This window comes from Gavia stellata, chromosome Z, assembly GCF_030936135.1.
Source record: "Gavia stellata isolate bGavSte3 chromosome Z, bGavSte3.hap2, whole genome shotgun sequence".
In the NCBI taxonomy this organism is placed as follows: domain Eukaryota; kingdom Metazoa; phylum Chordata; class Aves; order Gaviiformes; family Gaviidae; genus Gavia; species Gavia stellata.
The window spans coordinates 11,591,343-11,608,708 of NC_082637.1; the positions used below are offsets into that span (position 1 = coordinate 11,591,343).

Genomic DNA, 17,366 nt, shown 5'->3' on the forward strand with positions numbered 1-17,366 from the left:
GGGCTGGATTGTATCCTAGCATGTATCTTTCAGCTCATCAGTTTCCAAGATGTTCCTGTGTATAAGGAAACCTCTGCTTTAGCCTCTCACTTTCCAGAGTATGTGCAGGGCTGTGTTGACCTGCTGGTTACTCCAGCTTCCAGACCTGAAGCTGTGATTGCATTGTGTAACGTTGAATCTCTAATGCTACAGATGAGTGTTTTTCATATAGTGATTTTCTGTTTCTTGCCTTTAAGCTATGATGGTGACAGTGAGCCAGCACCATTTCCTCCAGCAAGAGCCCATTGGATTAGAGCCATTAGCAAAGTTCGACTGCGGCTTCAAGAGGTAGGATGGAGTATTGCTTCGCTCCTTCTCTGTGCTGCCTGGCTTTTAGATCTGTGGCTGAAGGTTTCATTTCCTCTTCCTTGTAGAACACCTATTACAGTTCTGATGTTTTGCAGACAAAAATTTAATCAAATGCATTGTATAGGACCGCAGCATCTTGTGATGGTCTTAGAGCTATCTAATTCTACCAAACATTTTGAACATCATTGTGTGGATCTAGAGACGAATATCAGAAAAGATGCAGAAGCAGAGAAATTAGCTCTGAGTTTGTAAATAGTGTGTTAAACTGTTTGAAATGAAGACTTTTTCTCAAGGCAACTTGAGGATAGCTTGTTAGCTTAGTAGGAGTTAATCTGTATTATTTGTCATGTGAAAATGTTCCTTGGGAAACTTTACATCAAATATTTTTATATATACTAATTGAAAGTGGGTGTATAATAAGTCTTGGTATTTCCATCTCATGAAAGTAAGATTTAAAAATAAATAATCTTGATTTGGGAAGTCAAAAGGAAAAGGTTGTGACATTTTCTTCAACAGTATAAACACTCTTGTTTTAAAAACAGCGATGAAGACCTAAAAAGTTGTTTTTTTTTAAAAAAAGTCTTATGCTTTCATCCATCTGTATGCCCACAGAAAGATAACATATGGTGTTCATATTCTATAGACGATAAACTATTGCCTGCTACCCAAAGTGCAGAGTTAATACATTTCATTTAGAAATACTACTTTCTTCTATAGCTCATGTTTTGTTTTTATTAGAAATTATTTTACAGTATCTATCAGTAGCAGGACTTTTCTTTCTCTTCTGGATTTCTTGCAGATTTTTAGGAAAACAATTCTTCTCTGTGTGTGTTTCAGGCAGCATCTGAAGTGCCATAGCAGAAATAGTTTTTCCCTTTGCTTATCTGGATTGTGAATTCTTTCCCATCTAACAATTACTGTGTTACTTCACTTCTGAGCAGAAGAGATTCAGGTCAAAACTGTCAGTATGACATAGAAAGTGACATTTAAGAACACCGTTAGTATCTAAGAAGAAACTTCTGTTGTGGTTTTGTAGAGCATTGCCAGCAAAACAGTTTTGTTCTATGCCTTACAGAAAACAAGTGCATAAACATACTAAAAGGGACAAGAGATTCAGTGATGCCTCTCCCTGGATATCTCTTTTTTTTTCTGAGAGAGTATAAGGTCCATGAGGTGGTTCAGCATCAATCTTGGTGTTTCTGCTGAATTGGAAGGGAGACATGCTTTGAGAAGACTGTTACAGAAACACTGGTTTAGTTATGATATCAAAATGTGATTTGCTTTGCCTTGACCATTCCTAACAACTATTGATCCAAAATTCCCTTAAACCAAAAAACATCAGAGATGGAGCTTTCCAGCAGAGTGCTGCAGGGCTTAGCTCTCTTTACTGTCCAAAGGCTTTTCCTAACCTCTGCTCTAGATCTCTCTTGTGCCTTATAAATCCATTTCTCATGATTAGGACAAGCAGTAAAGGAGCAGAACTGATTCCCTTCCACTCTGGAATAGTGAAGGGCTGCTGCAAAGAGAGGACGAAGCCCCAGTTGCTCTTCCCATGTTCACTAAGTGACCCTTTTTCTTTTGGACTTTTCTTACGAGGTTTTGTTTTAGGCACTCTTTAATTAGCCTCTGCCTTTTCTTTTCCTTGTTTTTTTTCTTCCTTTCTTTTTCCTGAAGTGCAGTGTCCAAAGCTGAATGTAGAAACCCACCTGAGAGCCTGCTCATGTGCACTACAGAGCAATGAATACTTTGTTCTCCAGGCTGTGATCCTGGTATCCCAAGATATCAGGTATCCTGCTGTCATGGTGCCTTTTTATTGCAGTCTAACAGTGATGCATAGTTAGCCTCTTATCCTTTCCAGAGCTGATGTTCCTTCTGAAGAAGTGCTTTGTCAGTTGTTCCCTAGCCTAATTTGTGTTGCATTACAGCTGAATATGGCTTTGCACTTGTTCTTACAGAATTGTGTTTTTTCACTCCTTAAGCACATTGCTGTCTGTCTCTTCCTAATCTGTTATGCCTACAAATCCTTCAAGCTGTATGTGAAAAAGTTGTGTAGTACCCAAGCTGCCAGGCTGTGTGCTACCAGAGCTGCCTGAGGGATCCTGCTTGATACATTCTTTGAGTTTGGCTAGCCCGAGTATAATTTTTTCCAGTTCGTTTGAATCTATTTTAACAGTTTCATCCAGCCCTCAGGATATCAAACTTCTACTGTTCTTCTCCTACCCCTAAGACTAATTTACCTTGTCATAGAAGGAAGTTAAATGCATTTGACACAGTTCTACTCTTGATGAAACCATGCTTGCTGTTATTTCTCTCTTTTTTTATGTTCTAGAAGATTTGCAAATAATTTGATTATTTGTTCCAGTCTTCAATTCCCTGGGGGATCGGGGTGGGGGGAAGTTAAGTTGGCACTTTCATAATTATCCAAGTCCTCCTCTTCCTATATTTTTAAGCATAAATGCTTGCTTTGCCCTTTTCAAATCTTCAAGTGCATTCCCTTTTTTTCAAGTTCTTAGCCCTTTGTGATTGTCAGTGTTGCAATCTAGTACCTGAGGATTAAGATTTATCAGGGCCAGCTGACTTAGAAATAACTACCCTATCTGTTGCTTTCAAATTTGTTTTCCTTTACAGCAGCCTGTTTTTTAGAACTTGCTAAACTTTTTTCCTTTTTTTTTTTTAAAAACAGTATTAATTCTGTCTGCTGCCTGACTGCAGTTGTCTCTGTCAGTGAAGACCTGACACAATTAAGGTGTTGAATGTTCCAGCCTTCTTAATGCCAACTGGTGATAGCTTTGTATTCTTATGAGTAGCAGCCATGGGTTTTTTTGTCGTATTGTGTGTTCACTGCTAGATGTTTAATTTTGTGCTTTGATTTCTTTCCTGTGCAATCATGCTTGTCCTTAAAAACTTAATCAAGAAGACATCTGTAGTTCTAGGTTCAAGCCCTCCAAAGAGCTTGTAATTTCTTTGGACAGGTCTCTCATTGTACGTCCTTTCCTTCCTCTTCACTGGGATAGCTTGTGATTTTTGTCTGTTAATGCTGTTTCATTAACTGTTAACAGCTTCCTGAACTCCAGGTCCTTTAAGTCTCTTTCTCATGAGCTCTAGCTACTGATTTTCTGAGTTTTTATTAGTTTGTGTTCTTGAAGTACATAGTGTTTTTTCTAGCTTATCTAATTCCTTTTCTTCCAAGGTATCAGGAAGACTGTCACAGTTTGCTCAGATGCATTTGCATCCTCATTTCTCTCTGTACTTTTGCTCAAATCTAGAAGAACATCTATGCTAGTTGCTTTCTGCACCTTCATCATCATCATCTCATTCCTAGATCTTGTTTGAAAGTCAGTGATACTAATACAGACTATCCAGGTAAGTATCAGTATTTGATAGGTCCCTGCGATGATAGTCTAACCAGGTAATTCTGTTGATAGTTAGAAAAGCTCATGTCTCATTTCTCTGATCACCCTATTAACATCTTCCCATCTTCTGTCATTACCTAGAAGCTTTCAAGAGAACTATCCTCCTCTTTTGTTCCAGCACTTAGAGCAGCTGCTTATGTCCTTAATGTTCAAAGCGATACCTCCAGCTCTTTTCCAAGTTCCCCTTCCTCAATGTGCAATATCATTTCATTAATATGTGTGGAGCTCCAGCTCACTGATCCAAACTACTGGATTCCTCTCACATAGACTACTGAAATGGTTCTTATGACTCTTAATTGTTAATGATCTGGCTGAAATTTGAAAGAAAGAAAATTAAAAAAAACCCCAACAAACACCCAAGAAGTTTCCATATGTGATGTAATTATAAATCCCCTGAGCAATTCAGCCTCCTACCTGGGAAGAGATTAATATTCATGTGAATAATATACATATATCCTACAGCACCATGAGTCAGAGAAATGTAGTATTTTAATTAAGCCTTGACAGTTATAAAATGGCACAGAAATTTGTAACTGTGCATGTTAAAAAAGCTTTGTGATAGCATGCACAGTTTTTTCTTCGCTTCTGCTGTTTGCTTGTTCTCTTTCTGTGTTTGTGAAGAGGAAACTTAATTATGCCAGAATCAAACTAGGGTTTTCAGCCCTGAGAGGAATGACTCAATAATTCTCACCTTCACACTTAGAACTTTGTCTACAAAGAGAGATTAATTGATAGCTTGTCTGCTTCAGTCCCTCTGTGGGAGCTTCTTTTCCAGAAGAACAAACACATAGCTATTGCATCTTCAACTTGCAGCCCTCCTTAACTGAAATAGCCTTCAGCTAGGGACACGACTGTGTGGCTTTTAAAGTTACACAAATTTGAATCTGAGTTTTGTATAACATGGAAGAATTGGTGGACTAGAGAAGAGCAAAAATTCAGTCAAATCATCAAATTGCCTTTCTTACTAATTCTTTCAAGTATATTTAAGTATTACAAGAGGGTGTGGGGTCTTACATTGAATTTGTTTACAGGGGAAAAAGTCTTATGCATCATTTTTGTCTTTGATAACAGGAGATTAAATAAATCAATTTACTTGTTTTAATTTCAAAATTAAAGTCATTAGAGTCATGTTTCCTCTTTTGGTTTTTATTCTTCTAGATGCCATTTTATACCAATTATATTTATTTTAATCTTTGTCTTTCCCTGTTAAATGTCAATAGTGCGTTCTTTTTGGCTGTTATGTAACTAGATCACATACTGAGATGGCAGATGTAGTTCATGACATGGTTTTTCTGGAATATGGTATGCCCCTGCAGCAGAGGAACTAAATGACTGTCTCCTCTAGCCTTACAGGTACCCAATCGTATCCTCAGTCTTATTTTCCCATGCCCCATAGTTTCATAGTCAGCACTTCTGATCAAGCACCTGCAAATACTTAAGAATCATCAGGGTCTCACTTTTAAAAGCCCTGGTCCAGGGAGGGTGTTGTATTGGTGATTTTGGAGTGTGAAGCCGTGTTTTTATTTTGAGAAAGCAAGCTGTTAGTGCAAACCACCACGATTCCCGTCTCATGTAGCTATGGGGTGCTCTGAAGAGTCCTTTCTGGACTTCCACTATTCCACTGTTAATGAGGAGACCAGCAAGGCACTAACTGGTGCCAGTTTTGGTTGCAAGTTTGATTGTAAGTTATCTGCCTGCCCCCACTCCCCCAATGTGAATCCAGGCCCTCTGATCAGTCAAACCATGTACTTACTGTACACCAGCCCAGATGGCTAGTGGAGGACATGCCTGCTTTGAACCAGGCACCAAAAGATTAGAAGCTGTCCCTTTCCACCTGCCATGAACTGTGCAGTCTATGCAACAGTTTACTTTGGGCATTTTATTTCCTTTAAGCTTGTTGCCTAGGTGTCTTTTTATCAGTCCCGTGAAGATGAGTAAGCTCTGCATTTTCAAAGCCTCCCACACAGTGGCAAAGAAGCAAACTGAAGCACTGTGACTCTAACAGAGAGTTACTAGAAACTTCTCTTCATACAGAAAAACTACATCTCCAGTTAAATGTCTTCCTTCTTTTCTACCTGTTGTATTTATGAAGGTTATCTTTAACCTCCACCAAAATACCAGTACTGCTGATCAAATGTCCCAGGAATCAGGGTTGGTGGGGGTCTGTAGAACACCCTTGTGCTCATGAAATCGCTGTTCCTACACCAGAGAGAAGAGCAGGTCTGTGTACATAAGGCGTGATCCGAGGGTCACTGCCAGCTGTAGTGCAGACTGTCTGTTGTTTAGTGGCTGTGCTCACAATGGCAGTCAAATGCTTTCTGCATACGTTATCTATAAAATGACTATGTGGCTTTCAGATCCTTAGGGATTGCACAACAATAATTATTTAGAAAGCATTTAAATACGAAAGTAGTGGAGGTGTTCTACTATTTCCCCATGCCAAAATCTTACTTGCCTGTGTTCCATTGGAGTTTGTAGACTGGCAAATCTTGTGGGACTCCCCAAAGCCCTTCACAGCTTTCCCAAGGCAGCTTTTAGTGCAGGGTGATTCCCTGGTGCTTGAACAGCCTGTGTCTGTTGCTCTTCTGGTAGCCTCTCTGTGAGGGAAGGTTCGGCTGACATGCTGTGCTCAGAGGAAGAAAAGCTTCTTTCATCTGAGTGTCTTAAATAAGGTATCTGTATATTCACATCTGTTTGGAATAAAATGCATGTTTGTTTATCCTTACTGGAATTCTCTGAGACCTGCTACAATTTTTTAACCTGCTTTGCCGTAAATGTTAACAGTTATGCTGCAGCAAAGAGATAATTATTTGTATGTACACACAAGAAAATAGTGTTGTGCTTTCATTAGCTGCTGTTCTGATTTTTGAGTAGCTTTTTGATAACCTTATCTCCACTGAGAAAAATCAGTAGGCTTGCCCTTTTTAGAGTAGTTAGACTAAAATTAAGAGAAGTGCTGTTTTGTGGAGCAACGTGCTGATCAGAAGTGCTTTTCATAATGACCACAGCAACTGGGAGCCTGTTTAATTGCTAACAGGATTTTCTGCAAGCTTCTCTGAACAAATCAATGTACTGACACTCAAATTCTATTGACCTCTGCTAAAAAACAGGTTTGGTGTTGATGATCTGTATTCCCTGGCACACAGGACATCTGTTCCCTTCAGTGACAGCAAAGTTCCTCCACACCTTTCCGTTGCTGGTTAGAAAAACCCCAAACAAATTTGGAGGGGTTTCTTAGTCGTAACAGGAGTTTGCAGAGTGGATAGTGAACTTTCCTATAACACTATTTTACTTTTTCACTGGAAGCCTCCTGTGGGCTTGCAGGACCATGTGTAGCCTCCCCAAGAAGGCAAAGAATACTGACATTTTATTTCTTTTCCTGACCTGTAGTAGTATTCAGAACCATAGCTTTGCTTCTCTAGTTTTGTATTGTAAACTCTACACATCTGTAAGTCAAAATTGAAGCCTTTGAATGGGAATCCAAGTGTAATCTACTTTTCTTCCAAGGTTTATTCCATTGATTTCCTTAAAAAGGAAGGGAAGGTGTTTGTGCAACATCTGAGGTATAGTTTACAAACATGGCATGTTCTACGATCAGGTGCATCTCTTACTTTGTGTCAGCACTGCATGTTAAGTTCAAGTAATCCAGTTTGGCTGAACTGTGTGCTTCTGTTCTCCGACTTGTAAGGTCATAATGACAGTACTGTGAATAGTCTGCCATTATATCTAATTTTTTTTACTTCAAACACTTCATGTATCAGTGTTTGACTTCTAGAGTGAAGCTGAATGGAAAGTGACAGGTGTTCTTGCAAAGTGTGGGGGTTTTTTGGGTGGGGGGATTAGACTTTCCGGTTTTGACTTTTTGAGACTGACTGGGATATGACAGATGGGAGACCCCTCTGCGGAGGAGCCAGCAGGTTAAGCTAGGATATATCTAAAATAAGGAGGGAACAGGACTCTAGTTCCTGATCTAAACTCGGCAATATTGAGATTTTAACCTAGGTTTCCCATGTTTTAGAAAAGTGCATTGACTGCTAAGCTGTAACACTTTTCTGGGGTATGACTGTTCTCTGCGCTCCCTCCGCTGTTTGGACATTTTAGCCCTGAGAAATATTCCCATTCAAATTCATCATGGTCCTGTAAAACAAGTTTTAATTCTGACAAGTTGGTGTTTTCTGAAGGAAAAGGTGTCTTAATCACCTTCCTTCCTCTCCATGGAAGTTGTACCTCTGCTGACCAGAGAGCAAGATGTGGGTGGCAGCAGTGGGCTGGCAACGTGGATAGATGACCTTATGTCTTGTACAGCTCCTAGGTTCCCAATTAGACTACGTACCCAGAATTGCTGCCTTTTTGTCTCTGGCATAGTTTCTCTTAGGCTATCTGGTCACAGCAATTTCTGTGGTTGTTATCTCCAGAAATGACTTGCGTGTTGCAGGCTGAAGGAACTATCCATGTGTGCAGAGCACCTCTGAACAGGATGAACTACAGTAAGCACTTTGCCCCTGCTGGTGCTGCACAGCTTGCATTCACATTTGTACCAAGACTTTATCGAGCAAGTGCTTGTCTTTTGCCAGGGCCTACTGCAGCAGTTGTCTGAAGCTTTCAGGAAAAATGGAACCCAGATCTGTTTGAAGAGTGGACAAAGTCCTCTAAATACCAAAGGCTGTAGAAGAATACTAAAAATGTTGGTGCTGAGGCAATCATTGCCCCACCTTATGCAAAACTCCCCTCATTGTACCTTCTTCTGGGGACATAATGGCAGAAGGAATTACAGCAGTGTGCTCTGTTGATAGAGGCTTGTATCTGATGTGGAGTGGGGCACAGAAACCTGTCTGTGGTGTCCTGACCACCTTGACATGGCACTCGCGCATAGTGCTCCTCAGTAGAAATTGAGCGAGTTTCATCTGGCATTGGAGTAAGTCAGTTCTTCCTGCTCAGAGTAGGGGTGCAATGGGAGAGGTGGGTGGGGGGACTCCTACCTGCCACATACGCAGCCCTTCAAAATAGCATTGGCTGTTGGGAGAGCCAGACTTCACACTCTTATTTTTAAGGCTTTGTGTGGGAGGAGGGGATATTTCCCAGTGTTGTGTATTACTGAAGCAATCTGCACAAGAAATGCCGCACCGGAGAGATAGCAGTGGGCTTTGGCTTACAAAGTGCAAGACTTGGGGGAAAGATGAGCTAACCAGCACTGGCTGAGAGCATGATAAATGAAGCGTTAACTATTCATGCAATGTTAGCAAACGCTTTGAATAACATCATAACTTCATAGAAAAAGGCAGTAGGTCAGAAAAAAGGGTTTGGTACATGACAACTTTGTCTTTTAGTGTTGTTTTTCTTTCATTTGTTTCTTGTTTTCCAAGCTGCATGGTTACACAACTTGTTTAGATGTAGGGCAGGGTTGCCTTGCATGTTTCTGAGCTGATTCTTGGAGTTGTGTAAGGGTTGTTGTAACTGGAATCTCATAGTGCTGTGCATCTGGATTTAAGTAAGATGATTGCTTTTTCCCCCCCATTGTAAAAGTCGTGTTTGGAAGTTAAAATGTTGTTAATAATGCTTCATGTAATGCCTGAAGACAGCAGGACTCCAGTTCTGGCTGGTGCTATGTAGTATGTAAAATAGAGTAGCATTTTTATTTTCTGCACATTTTAATGTCAATGATTTATTGAATTCAAGCCACTTGAAGGTCTTGTGGTACAGCAAATTAATGCTGTCCATTAGGAGGTAGTTCTTGCTAGGTGACAGAAGAACTTTCTTTGTATCCAGACTCCCTTCTTGGCAACCAAACAGGATTTTTAAGCTGTATCATGGCCACCGGCAAGTCTGCCCATATTTAGGGTCTGAACAATTTTGTGACATTGTGCAGTACTGATCAGATGAGCATGGATCAAGGATCTGGATCAAGCTGTGTGTTCATTTCCATTGGTGTGATGGTTAATCACTGGCACTTTCAAAAAGGGCTTTTTGGTGGTTCCCCTTTGGTTTCATTTGAAACCTGCACTTGGTAGAAGTGGGACAAGTTCTTCCTCTCCTTGGCTTTTGAATCAGTAAGGAAATGCCTGCAGCCCTTCCTGGCAGTCTGTGAGTGGGGTTTGTAACATGCATCCCCTGCTGAAAGGCGCTTGGGAACATCAAGGTGTTGGGTATCTGTTCCGGAGGTAGAACTTCCTGAATGCATTGACAGCTTCATCCTTTGTGTGCTATAAAACTAAAGATAATTTAGGCCACTCTTATGCATTGGATCAGGAAGAGAGAAGGAAGGGCTATTCTGGGTAACTATAGGCTCATGTAGTCTGCCCTCGCTCGTGTCAGTCTAGAAAGTCTTACTGCCTGGCAAATGGGGAATTAGTAAAAACATTAATTGCATGCTGCTTTGTAATCTGTGCTGCATTGTGAAGATCAGGTGGGCAGTAGGTCTCATCTGCCTGTATTTCTGTGATATTTCTGATATGCCATGTAGGAATCCAGCAAACGGTTTGGAGAAGATGGGGGGGGCTATTGCAAAAATCAGAGAATAGGTTGTAGAAGTGGGAGAGGGTACACTGGGGCAGTCCTGGGAGAGGAGGTGCTGAGGATGTGTGAGATGAGGCCACACAAGTATGGTTCAGCTTAGCAGACTGGAATCTGAGAGCGGATGTTGCTGCCATGTACTAATAGAGCAGGGGAGTAAATATTGGCAAGTTTACAGCTATTTAAGCTAAAGGTTAATGTTAGCGCAAGAACAGAAGGGTATAAGCTGGTTATGAACAAACCCAGGCTAGAAATCAGAAAACGATTTTTCTAATTGTTAGCGAACAGCTTCCAAATGGGTTTCTTTGCCCTTTCTGTTTCTAATTAATCTAAAAATGGGTCTGTTTATGAAAGCTATTATATGACAGTCGCTTGTGGGAGCAAAGAATGGGACTTCATCATCCAGGAAGCCTCTAAGTAGGCTGTGAGAAATGTCCATGGAACCACAGCCTCCGTAACTATTTTTTTTGTAGTGTGGCCTCCCTGTGTTCACACTGCCCACCTGCCTTTGCTGCCGAGCTGTGCTGTGTTGCAGGACCCTGTGGGCTTCGGAGCACAACCAGAGGTGCGTAGGAGTGGTATTTGCTACTTAGATGCTGTCACTCAAGTAAAATTGTGAAAGTCATATTGCAGCCCCTCTTGGATGGTGGCTTTTCCATGCAGTTGCACAGTAGATATGAAGGACGCTAGACTGTGTTGAGGGGTTTCTTGAAGAATGGTTGTTATTAGTGACTCATGCCTGGTAATGAACCTGTCATAGATATAATTTTGTTTCCTGACAAATGTTCAAGTGGTAACAGTTTCAGAAAATATGGTGTAGTTTCTAAACAGGTTTGTTCTTAAATGAGGTTTTAAAAATTCCCCGTGGGATTTCAGTTGCTTATTTATACAGTAAATTGCAATTGAACCTATATTAATTAAAAGTTTTTAAAAGCTAACACTGGCAAATTATTTTCTAGGAGAGCTTGAAAAGCAACAGAGAATATCAAGACAAAATCGATGATGTACTAAAAAGGAGATAATACAGCTATCCAGCTAGAAGGGAATTTAGGTTTAGCCTTGAACTGATTTCTCTATTTAGCTTCACTTTGGTCAATCCTTTAAGTAGTTACGTATGAGAATATATGAAATACAAATAGAGATTGCTTTATGTAAAAGATCAGTTTATTTTAACCATGTTTCCATCTGTTTTCTATTTTTGTTAATAAGTCAATATTCCCCTTGTATTTTAAGATAACACATTTTTAAGAAACTGTTATTGAGAAACTGAGAGTGCTAAATTTTATTGCAATTTATTTAAATTTTTCCGGTTTTATTCAGTGTATCATATTAGTGCAGCAGATTGAAATGCATGCAAGTGTTTTTGTGATATCTCATATAATGGGTACTTGAAGATCCAGTTTTGTCTACACAAATATCTATAGATTGGCTGGTGTATTCACTCTGAATTTTGTTACATCTAATCTAGGGAACTTAATTTAGAGCAAGTAAAACTCTTTATTTTGTGACATGGATACATGTTACTCATCCTGATTAAGTTGCTCTATTTTTAGCTAGCAGTAGTAATAGCTAGTTAATATACAGCTGTGTACAGCTGCTAGAACTATCCCTTTTTCATCCTCTCTTTACATCCACTTCTCTCCAGTTTTGGTGAAGGTGGAGTGGCTTCCGTGACCTAAGAGCACAGAGCAGAGGCAGCAGCTACTGGAATGACCCCTGCCATCCCTGCTCAGTGTTTGGGTGTGTTTTGGTCAAACTGTGCTTGTCCCTCCCATCACAGGCTTGCCAAAGGGGCTAATTGGCCTCTCAGACACTTGACTTAGGTCAGCTATCTAATCAAAGCCTGGTTTGTAGTGTAATTTTCAACCCCTTGCAGAGGCTTTCTAAATCCAGTTATTTTAATTTTTTGCATTAAATTTCCACCCTATCCCTCCTGATCAGGAGAGCAGACTGACGGGGTTTCTAGACTGAGTTAATACAGGCCCATTTGTAGAGCCTGTCAAGTGCCTTTACTGGAGGTGTGAAAGCTGTGTATGGGCTCATTAATATGGGTGTGATTGCTGGAGTCAGCTTTGTCAGAGCTACGGTGTGGCAGTGCCCCATTTTTCTTGTTTGGTGCCTACACTAACAGTGTCCTCAGAGACTGACAGAGGCAAATACGTGGTTCATAACAAGTATTTATGGGGCATTTTGGTTCATTAATCAACTGCTCTCTTCTGCAGAGAATATAAATATATGAAATTATTCCTACCTACAGAGAAAAGCATATTATTTAAGCCAGGAGACATAAAAGACGAAGGTAGGGTAGTAAAAAAGATTCTTTCCCTGCTTTTTGAAAGTTACTGCATCTGTAGCAAATGAGGAAGAAAGTGCCGGCAGAGGAACCAATCCGTCAGCAGTGGTGGCTGGGTGTTGCTCCATATGGTTATTAGTAATTATTCCTCTGCCACCCTGTTATGTGATGCTGGACAAGCCATGGTGGCTTTTGGAAAGGGTTTTTCCATTGCCTCTCCCTGTGATCCATTAATTGATTTCTGGTTATTTGACTTAAGATGCTGGAAATGAGCCATCAGAGCAGTAAGTGAAGTAGCTGGAAGCCAGACTTCATAGTGTTTAATATGCTGTAAACTTAAGTACTCTGCAAAGTCAGGCTTTTGTTATCTTGAGATGGCTGTCCAAACAGAGAAGAAGGTCTTGACCTGACTCTGCCCTCATTCTTGTGTGGGGACTTTTTCATTTCACAGGTGTTCTATGAAAACACCAATTAATGCTTGAATTACTTGAGTAATACTGTGATGAGTGCAAAGGACACTCCTTAGCCCACTGCATGTAACAGTGATGGTAGTGCCTGGCTGTGATACAATAAATAATGCTTGTGGTTGTGCTTCGAATAAAGAAGGAAACAGGATGACCATGAGCCAGCAATGTGCCCTTGTGACCAAGAAGGTCAGTGGCATCCTGGGGTGCATCAAGAAGAGTGTAGCCAGCAGGTCGAGGGAGGTTATCCTCCCCCTCTACTCTGCCCCAGTGAGGCCGCATCTGGAGGACAGTGTCCAGTTCTGGGCTCCCCGGTTCAAGAAGGACAGGGAACTGCTGGAGAGGGTACAGCAAAGGGCTACAGAGCTGATTAGGGGACTGGAACATCTTTCTTATGAGGAAAGGCTGAGGGACTTGGGTCTTTTTGGTCTGGAGAAGAGAAGACTGAGGGGGCATCTTATTAATGCTTGTAAATACTTAAGGGGTGGGTGCCAGGAGGATGGGGCCAGTCTTTTTTCAGTGGTGCCCAGTGACAGGATGAGAGGTAATGGGCACAAACTTGGTCATAGGAAGTTCCATCTAAACATGAGGAGGAACTTCTTTGCGTTGAGAGGGGTAGAGCACTGGAATAGGCTGCCCAGAGAGGTTGTAGAGTCTCCTTCTCTGGAGATATTCAAAACTCGCCTGGCTGTATTCCTATGCAGTCTGCTCTAGGTGAACCTGCTCTGGCAGCGGGGTTGGTCTAGATGATCTCCAGAGGTCCCTTCCAACCCCTATCATACTGTGATTCTGTGAAACAATAGGCAGGAATAACATGAAGGAAACAATAGGACAGGCTGGATTGATGGGCTGAGGCCAATTGTATGCGGTTCAACAAGGCCAAGTGCTGAGTCCTACAATTGGGTCATGACAACCCTATGCAATGCTGCAGGCTTGGGGACAAGTGGCTGGAAAGCTGCCTGGTGGAAAAGGACCTGGGGGTGTTGGTTGACAGCCGGCTGAATATGAGCCAGCAGTGTGCCCAGGTGGCCAAGAAGGCCAACGGCATCCTGGCCTGTATCAGAAACAGTGTGGCCATCAGGACTAGGGATGTGATTGTGCCCCTGTACTCGGCACTGGTGAGGCTGCACCTCGAATGCTGTGTTCAGTTTTGGGCCCCTCACGACAAGAAGGACATTGAGGTGCTGGAGCATGTCCAGAGAAGGGCGACGAAGCTGGTGAGGGGTCTGGAGCACAAGTCTGATGAGGAGCGGCTGAGGGAACTGGGGTTGTTTAGCCTGGAGAAGAGGAGGCTGAGGGGAGACCTTATCGCTCTCTACAATTACCTGAAAGGAGGTTGCAGAGAGGTGGGTGCTGGTCTCTTCTCCCAAGTGACAAGTGATAGGACAAGAGTTGCATCAGGGGAAGTTTAGACTGGATATTAGAAAAAATTCTTCACTGGAAGGCTTGTCAGATATTGGAACAGGCTGCCCAGGGAGGTGGTTGACTCACCATCCCTGGAGGTATTTGAAAGACGTGTGGATGAGGTGCTTAGGGACATGTTTTAGTGGTGGACTTGGCAGTCCTGGGTTAACGGTTGGACTTGATGATCTTACAGGTCTTTTCCAACCTAAATGATTCTATGGTTCTAAATAGTTTCTTGTTCAGTGAGCAGTAGGACAGCCTCTCTGCTCACTTAGAAAGGGGTTTACCTCCAACTGGAGAAGGAATCGTCTTTAAGTTCATGCTGGGTGCTACCCTGTAGGTTCAAGGTGCTGAATCCCTGTAGCCAAATCCTTATATGTTGGACCTGCCTTTTGCAGAATGCATGAATAGTTTTGTCAGAGACATTTCCCTATTCTCACTGTCAAGCTCAGGTAGGAAAACACGGTCTACAGCGGTTTGAACTAAGCTGTTGTGTTGTGGACAGCTGGGTTGTCATGCAGACCATCCGTGGGGAATAATGCACTTCATCTTTTGTCACTAGAGAAGTGAACCGCAAGTGGTGATGATACTCAGGTTGCACCAGGGTCTCCAAGAGCATGCCAGGATTACATGCAAAGTTAAGGCACATCGGTGCCTGTTAGCAGGTATATGCATTACTGTGTGGTTTCCAACATGGACAGGTTCTGGAATGATACAGGTAAGGAGCAATAAAGCCCAGACCAGGGTGGTATGTGAAGAGATTAACTAAGCCATCTATCTTACTCAAAAGCATCCCTGAAAAATGAATGTATTCCCTCTTGTTAAATCCTTCTGGGATAGAGATTTTGTAGCTTCCTTAGACAATCCATGCTCCCTTACGATTGAAAGCTTTTCCAGATGTCTAACCTAGCTTTCCACTGCTGCAAGTTAAGCCTGTTATTTCTTTATCTGTATTTACAATGGAAATGCTGAATAGTATACTTCCCTTCCTTTGTGCTTGCCTCAACTATTTCATGTTTGAAGGCTGTTATGTCCACCTGAGGTCTACATTTCACAGCATCTGCAACTTCTCCTTCCCAGGTTTCTTGATCAAAAAAGCAATTGCAGCTCTAACTGAGAGTATAATTTCAGGTTTTTCCACTCCCAGCACATGTCTGTGCTCACATGCCTTTTGCATTTTAGTGATGCTGATTATTTAATTAGATGTGCAATTAAGACATTGATTGTAATTTTCCAATTTCATGAAATATCAAGTCCTTATGTTTTGGATGCCATTAGGAGGGAGACAGATGTAATTTGAAGGAGGAAGCAGCAGAGGGAGAGTTTTCTCTGCTATAAATGCTTCCTCACTGCCTGTTGACCTAAAAGTATTTAAGCTGACTCTAGTTTAAAAGCCAGTGAAATAATTTTCCGAGTCAGATGAGTTGCAGAGGGCAGCATAGATTTGCTAAGAGTCCATCTCTACTTGTACTTCTTGATTAAAAATGGAGAATGACAATTCAGCTAGAGGAGGGTCTTCCATGCTTTTAGATGGGCAGCCAAAACCCAGGACAAGAAGTCTGGGGGCATGCAGTTGTTTTCAGGAGTACATTTAAGGAAGGTTTTATGTCTGTCATTGCTGGGGCACAAGGAGGCGACATGCTACCCCAAAGCCTGTCACCTGAAACAGCTTTGCTTTTAAGGTCTCACTCTGATTTTGAAGGCTGGTGTGGGCTGTGATGAGTGAGGTTGGCACTGTCTTGGCAGCAGCTGCTGAAAGGAGTGTGGTGTCTGGGAGGTAAGGCTTGTTTGTGCCCCGAAGTGGCTGGAACGTACTGGATGAGGAATAAAATAACCTTTTCTGTGAAGAGCTGGGTCACAGAGTTGGTGGTATTTGTTTTTGTATCCCAAAAGTCAAGAGCGCGAACATCCACATGGAGACAAGAAAGGGGCAAGCAGGTTTAGCCTGTGCATTTAAAGGGCTGCCTCCTATTAGGAAAGGCTTTGTTATTGTCAATGACACTGATGACTATAAACAAATCAAACGGAGTATGATTTTAATCTGAGCTTTTCTAACTTTAGGACCAACACTCCCTTAAGGATTTTGCACCGCAGCCTCAGAGGGAAGGAGATAGGAGGACTCATTGCAGGCAACTCTAAGATGTTTGATCAATCCCTGCCTGATAAAGATTGGCCTAAACTGTGAAGCGTAAAGATTCGTAGCTCTGCAAAAACATTAGTGCTATGTTAACTCATTTTTTCATTAACCTTATAAAAATCCCACTCTTTAAATCTTACTGTGTTCTTGGCCTTGGAAATACCCTTTATTCCCAGGCTATGTGAAATTCTGTCTTTCTATTAGTTCAGAAACATTCATGTCTCAGGGTTCAGCAGATATCCTTACAGTCAAATAATGTTAATATGTGGAGTGTAAACATCTTTCCTATGAAGACGAGTCAGCCAGTGGTTTGTTCTTACCTATTCACAACAAATGGACTTATGTTGCCTGTCTTTGGAAGGTAAACAGTCTCAATACCTCCGATCTTTAGCAGTTTTTTTTCCATGTGCCAGTGCTACTACTGTTGTCTTTCTGTAAACCAAATAATTGAACTTTTTCTTTTTTGGGAGGAAAAACCCCTTTTTAAGGAGGGACAACTTTTGGGGCTTTGGGGAAGATTATCTCCTTCCTTTTCTTCCAAAGGTTTCAAGGCTAATGTCTGGCCAATATCAGTTTCCAAGGTGCTTAAGGTGCTGTAGGAGGTACCTGTGCCTTTGTGCCCTTCAAAGCTTGTAGGTTGCCCTTGCACCTTGCCTTACCCTTTTCTAAGAGGAAAAGAAAGAATCAGTGCTTTGAGTGACACCTTCTTAAAGAAACTTGTTCTTCAATCTGAAAGCAACATCTTAAGCATATGTTTCGTAAGTGTGTTCTGGAGCTATTGTAATGACAGAAACGGC

At 41.6% G+C, this 17,366-nt stretch overlaps 1 protein-coding gene across 1 annotated transcript in view; it reads left to right on the forward strand.

Annotated features, from left to right (window-relative positions):
* Positions 1 to 17,366, forward strand: part of UNC13B (unc-13 homolog B) — a 193,605-nt gene that overhangs the window by 59,476 nt on the left and 116,763 nt on the right. Inside the window, 1 exon segment of the mRNA XM_059834445.1 lies at positions 237 to 327. Within this exon segment, the coding sequence (XP_059690428.1) occupies positions 237 to 327 (91 nt within the window).